This window comes from Mus caroli, chromosome 3 (genome assembly GCF_900094665.2).
Source record: "Mus caroli chromosome 3, CAROLI_EIJ_v1.1, whole genome shotgun sequence".
In the NCBI taxonomy this organism is placed as follows: domain Eukaryota; kingdom Metazoa; phylum Chordata; class Mammalia; order Rodentia; family Muridae; genus Mus; species Mus caroli.
Genome location: NC_034572.1, coordinates 14809123 through 14815104, shown reverse-complemented (window position 1 = coordinate 14815104; position 5982 = coordinate 14809123). Strand labels below are relative to the sequence as shown.

Here is a 5982-nt window from a genome sequence, read left to right as displayed (position 1 = left end):
GGCCAAGGAATGGAATGTGAAGGTTTAAATGGAAATGGCTCTCAAAGGCTCATAGGGAGTGGCACTAAAAGGAGATGTGGCTCTTTGGAGTAGGTGTGGCCTTGTTGGAGGAAGGATGTGACTGGAGGTGGGCTTTGGAGTTTCAGATGCTCTCTCTCTCTCTCTCTCTCTCTCTCTTTTCTTGCTCCTTGCTGACCCAGATGTAGAACTCCTGGCTCCTTCTCCAGCACCATGTCTACATGCACACCCCCATGCTTCTCACTATGATGATAATGGACTGAACCTTTGAACCTGTAAGCCAGCCTCAGTTAAATGTTTTTCTTTATAAGAGGTGCAAGTGATCATGGTCTCTCTTCACAGCAATAGAAACTCTAAGACATTAATTTTAAAAAATATACTTCAACTGTTAACTTTGTTACAAATTAATGTCTTTAGGAACTGTTAGAAAGAGAGGGAGTGGCTTCCGAGCAAGCTTTAGAGATGTAACTGGAGAGCCGCACAAACCCCTCTGATAGGTAACCATTGTAAAGAAACCTAGTGGCACTTTTCCCTTAGAGAAGCCCAAGATGACCCAGCAGGTATGCTTGACTTGTTCTGGAACCCCTGTCTATTTTCAACCAGTCTGACTAGCTTCACATTTGGCTCACCTTGAAATCTTAACCACAGATGCTATTCTGTCTGCTTGGAGATTTCCGAAGAGAACCCTTTAGGACACTGCCAGTGTGGTGTGGAACTATTTCCCTATTTCTGGCAACACAAGGATCCTTCACAACATAGGCTAGAACTAGTTTCCATAACTTCCAAACCAAGTCCCTCTGTGCTTCGGTGTGTAGGGGGAGAAACCCCAGTGACTGCACAGTTTGAGCTGAGTTTTAGTGACTCTAGAACTGTCAGAGATGTAACCCTGGATTTCACTTACAATATATATTTAGCAGCAATTGACTATAATTTGGTGGGGTGGAAAAAAGAAGCAAAAGAAAAAGAAGATGGCATTTTATGCAATGTTATACAAAACTATAACAAGTACTTGAAAATGAAATATTACATAAAGAAGTAAGACAGGTTCCGGGGAAAGCAACAAGTCCTGGCTGCTCTGCCATTTTAGAAACAGCGTGTGGCTCCTTCACGATGGTAAGAAAAAGGAATCAAACAAGCAAATACCGAGGTGCTTTTGGAGCTCACGAGGCCTAGCATGCAGAGCTGTTCCATAATTAATTCTATCAAAACGGGCGCTGTGCTTTTCAGTGCAGCTTTTCAGACGTTAAAGATGCACCCCTTACTTCCTGTGTTTCTCTTCTCAGCTGACTCATCCAGCCAGGTTATATACAGATCATTTTACAAAGAAAATGGCAGGGTACTGTTTGGGGCTAGCTAGGTCATGTTCATGCTGATTATCTAACTGGCTTAGTTCTAAGAATTAACTAAGGTTGAATGTTTTTGTCATTTTAAAGCCAATCTAAACCAAGCATGCACTAAACCAAGCCACTCCTGTTTTTACTCAACATTTTTCAGTAAATGTCATGTCTCCTTTAGATCATATTTCTGTTACCACTTTAAATATCAACAAAGAGCTCCACAAACACAAATTCCTTCTCAACTGCTCTAAGTGCTTTGCTTATGACATTTGTGGCAAGTCTGGACTATTGTGTTTAGTTAAGGGAGAAAAAGTGTCTTTTCTTCTAAAATAGTACAACTTTAGTCTATAAGAAATAACATCTGGCTCATCTTAAGATCAGACTCATAATGACTGTCCACTGCCACCCTGGTACCTCATGAAATCAGCATAAAATAACTCTTCAGGCCTTTATTCATCAAACTGAATGCTTTGATTAGGATTCTACTCAAAGAGAAAGTCTGAGAAAATTATGTAGCAATCATCTTCCCCTTAACCTAAAAATAAAATACAAATGTGAATATGTTCACAGCATTTCATGTTTGCACTTCCCCGATGACCACCCAGAGACATGGCTGAACCAAAGAGAGGAGCTGTGGACCCTCCACGGGCCCAACATTAAGAGTCTGTGCAGTAACTTCGAGATCCTTCTCTGATTAGCTGTGTTTTCTCATTTGTATTTGTAGGCTGGAGAACAACTGGAAAGTCCATATCTGGGGAGGAAAACACAAAGAAACAATAATCAAACTTTTTTTTAAACCTTGTTCCTTTGATAATGAGGCAAATGGTAGTGTTTTGGTGAAATAACCAGCATGCTTATGAGATATTACCTGAATCCATTCTGCAAGTTAGAGGACTATAACTAAATCTAGGCTGCACTCTGCTCATTGTTCCATTTTCCATGGAAACTACAAATATGAAATAAAAACATCTATATGGAGGATGAGTCCTAGAGTTTTGTCGTTCATAAATGTATGCTTGCCTCTTGCTGGAGCAGAAGTTACAGCCTAGGGCTTGCTTTGGTGGAGAACCTAAGGGGAAGTTTAACACATAAGTAGTGTCCAAGGTAGCCACACTCCCTCTTAAGTGTATATGAAGTTCTTCTCTGGTGCTAGGCTGAGGAAGCTTCCTTAAAAATGTTTGAAGACAAACCAATAAGCACACGAATTGTCAGCCAATGTCTTTTCAGTATCCATGTCTTCTATCAGATACCAAGATAATCATTCACCATACAGTTATTCGGTACAAGCTATACTCTCAGGAACCTAGCAGAAATTAATGACTTCACATTCAACCTAGCACTAAGGAGTCCCTATAAAATTGCAAGAAACCTGAGCCCATAGAAAACACACATGCACATATTCACACAGACACGCACACACTTACAGAAAGAGACAGAGAAACAATGTATAGTGAGTGAAACCCCTAGAGTAACAACAAAAGATGAGATAAGATTCAGAGATGCTTCCATTTTTGCATTTATTAAATACAAGTGTACAAAAAATATGTATTTAAAGATATCAGATATTGAAATGAACAAAATCCTAGTGATTGAAGTATCTGAAATTACATTTTAAAAACTAAAGAGTTTTTAAAAGCTAAAAAGAGAATTCATGAAGTAGCAGACCTATTTGAAGAAATTATTCAGAATGTAACACAGACACAAAAAGAAAATATGATAGGAGATTAATAAGTATGAAGAACAGAATGTTAAGACTTAGCCTATGTCTATAACATTCTTTGCAGGAAGACATGTTTTAAAAAGGAAAGTAATATTCAAATCCTCAAGATCCAAGAACCAACTGGATTCCCCTGCAAATTAATATCTCTTTCTTCTTTTGCTTGCTTCTATCTTTGATGGTGTTGTGCATTTGTGTGCAGGTGTCTGTTTATGTGGGTATACATGATTGTGTGGACAAGTGTGTGTGGAGGACAGAAGATAACCTTAGGTGGTATTCCTCAGGAGCCATTTAACTAGGCCAGCCTTTGCCCTCCACACATGTGTACATACACATGTATTGCACCTATACACACATGTACATGCACCACACTTGCATATAAGTGTTTAACCTTACCACTAAATGAAGACAAAAATTAGAGCCATGGCACTATGCCATAGGCCCCACACTAGACTAGATTGATTTTCAGTCAATCAATGTCAAGAGTCAGCAAGAATGTGAGCTTCTGTACTAACATTAACTCTTAGTGGGAATATAAATTAACCCTTCAGTTTTTCAGAACTGCTTGGTGCTACTTATTACATTGTAGATGTGAATACCCTTTGCCTATGGGATTCCATTCCTGTGTATAATCACAAATACCCCTTAGCACTCATGCACCAAGACTTAAGTACAAGATCATTCTTATCACTTGTTTGTAATCCAAAACAAAGTGGAGTCTACTCAATCATCAGCAGTAGAATGGATACTAAATTATGAGATGCTATTTCAGAATATTATAATGGTGAAAATAAATAAATGAAACCCACAAAATGAAATCTAGACAAAATAGGGCCTGTGGCATAGAGAATGAATTTTAGAATGATCCAAATGTGAAGCAAAGTGAGGCTGATTGAAAGTAGAAATGTGATTGCCCTTCCAATCTGCATACCCACCTAAACTTGTGGCAGAGTGGTGTGTCTAGCCCTGGACCCCACAGCCTCCCTGTCTCCTAGGAGGTCTGCTCAAACCAAGGACACAGGAAACCTGCTCTAACCTGGGACACAGGAGCCCCGCCCTAACCACCATATAAACAAACCACTATATAAACAAACAAAATCATTCAAAAGCTGAAAAAGTCTTTGACAAAATCCAACACCTCTTTAAGTTAAAAGTCTTGGGGAGATCAGAAATTCATGACACATACCTAAGCATAATATAAGCAATATACAGCAAACCAACAAGCCAACATCAAATTAAATGGAGAGAAATTTGAAGAAATCCCACTAAAATCAGAGATAAGACAAGGCTGCCCACTCTCTCCTTATCTATTCAACTTAGTATTTGAAGTTCTAGACAGAACAATTAGACAACAAAAGGTCAAGAGGATACAAACTGGAAAGGAAAAATTCAAGGTATCACTATTTGCAGATGGTATGAGAGTATACATAAGTGATTCCCAAAATTCTGCCAAAGAATTCCTACAGCTGATAAACAACTTCAGCAAAGGTGTTGCATAGAAAATTAACTCACACTCACACACACACAAATCAAATAGCAAATCAGTAGCCTTCCTCTACACAAAAGATAAACTAAGAAGTTAGGGAAACACCACCATTCACAATAGCCACAAATAATATAAAATATCTTGGTGTGACTCTAACCAAACAAGTAAAAGATCTGTATAAGAAGAACTTCAAGTCTCTGATGAAAGAAATCAAAGATCTCCAGAGGTGGAAAGATCTACCTGCTCATGGATTGGCAGGATTAATAGTGAAAATGGCCATCTTACCAAAATCAATCTACAGATTCAGTGCAATCCCCATCAAAATTCCAACACAATTCTTTACATACATACAAAGAGCCATTTTCAACTTCATATGGAAAACCAAAAAACCCAGGATAGCCAAAACAATTTTGAACAATAAAGAACTTCTGGGGTAATCACCATCCCTGACCTCAAGTTGTACTACAGAGCAATAGTGATAAAAAAAATTAAAAAAAGCTGTGCTTCTCATGAGGGTGTGGGGTTCAGAAAATAAATGTACAATTCACCATCTCTATTTAGTTGGCAAATATCTCCTTGGACCAAAACAGGAGTCAGTGGGGCTGCTTGTTACTCACCCTTTGCCCTGTGTCCTGGCGACCACCGACCTGTTTCCTCCTTCATGAATTCAACCGCTCTGAACTGTGTTATCTGACTGGAAACACGGTACACTTGTTTTTTCTACCCTAGCTTCTTTCACTTAGCATCATGTCCCAAGTTCCTCTCTCTTCAGAGTATACCTGTGTTTCCCTCCAAGTCTCTGAGGTTCTCTCTTGACTCCTTTCCCTCTCTCATAGCTGTTCCTGGTACTTGGTGCTTCTTGGGCAGATTGTCAAGGCACTCTACCACCCCTTCTGATCATATTTCATTTTGATGGGTTGAGCCCTTCCTTGAATACACATTTTGGTCCCAAGATCTTTGCAAATACTGCCTTAATGAAACTGCTTCACTAACTCAGTGATAAAACTGCTTTGTAGAGGTCCATACTATGACTCCCCTGCCTTGCCTGACATGTGGAACACCATTCACTATCTTATCTGCAGGAATGACAAACAGACTATACTAAATATTTCTTGTATCAATATTCATCCCTTCAAATGTGTCCCATTTCCATTTCTTGCTCTTTTATGTTTCTAAATTAAATTTTATGTTTCTGACTTTGCTGGGGAAGGTATAAAAATGCCTGAAACTATGTCAATTCCCCTCCTGTTCACTTTCCCAGGCTCCGTGGTTCTTCTCTGATAGGTTCATTGTCCCTGCAACTTGCCTAGCTCTATGTGTTAACTCTATGTGTTTCTGCACATAGTATTTTAAATATTAGATATAGAAAGACATTCTCAGTTCACACACACACACACACACACACACACACACACACACACACA

The 5982-nt window shown here is 39.1% G+C and overlaps 1 protein-coding gene across 5 annotated transcripts in view; it reads right to left on the bottom strand.

Moving 5' to 3' along the window:
- Nucleotides 1-1790: 1790 nt before the first annotated feature.
- Dnajc5b (DnaJ heat shock protein family (Hsp40) member C5 beta) overlaps nt 1791-5982 on the bottom strand; it is a 99416-nt gene continuing 95224 nt past the window's right edge. For 3 of the 5 annotated variants that reach the window (XM_021158366.1, XM_021158367.1, XM_021158368.1), the window contains one exon: nt 1791-2106. In XM_021158366.1, coding sequence (XP_021014025.1) covers nt 2012-2106 — 95 coding nt within the window. In that variant the 3' untranslated portion in view covers nt 1791-2011. The remainder of the gene's footprint in view (nt 2107-5982) is intronic. The other 2 variants (XM_021158371.2, XM_021158369.2) reach the window with 1 other exon arrangement.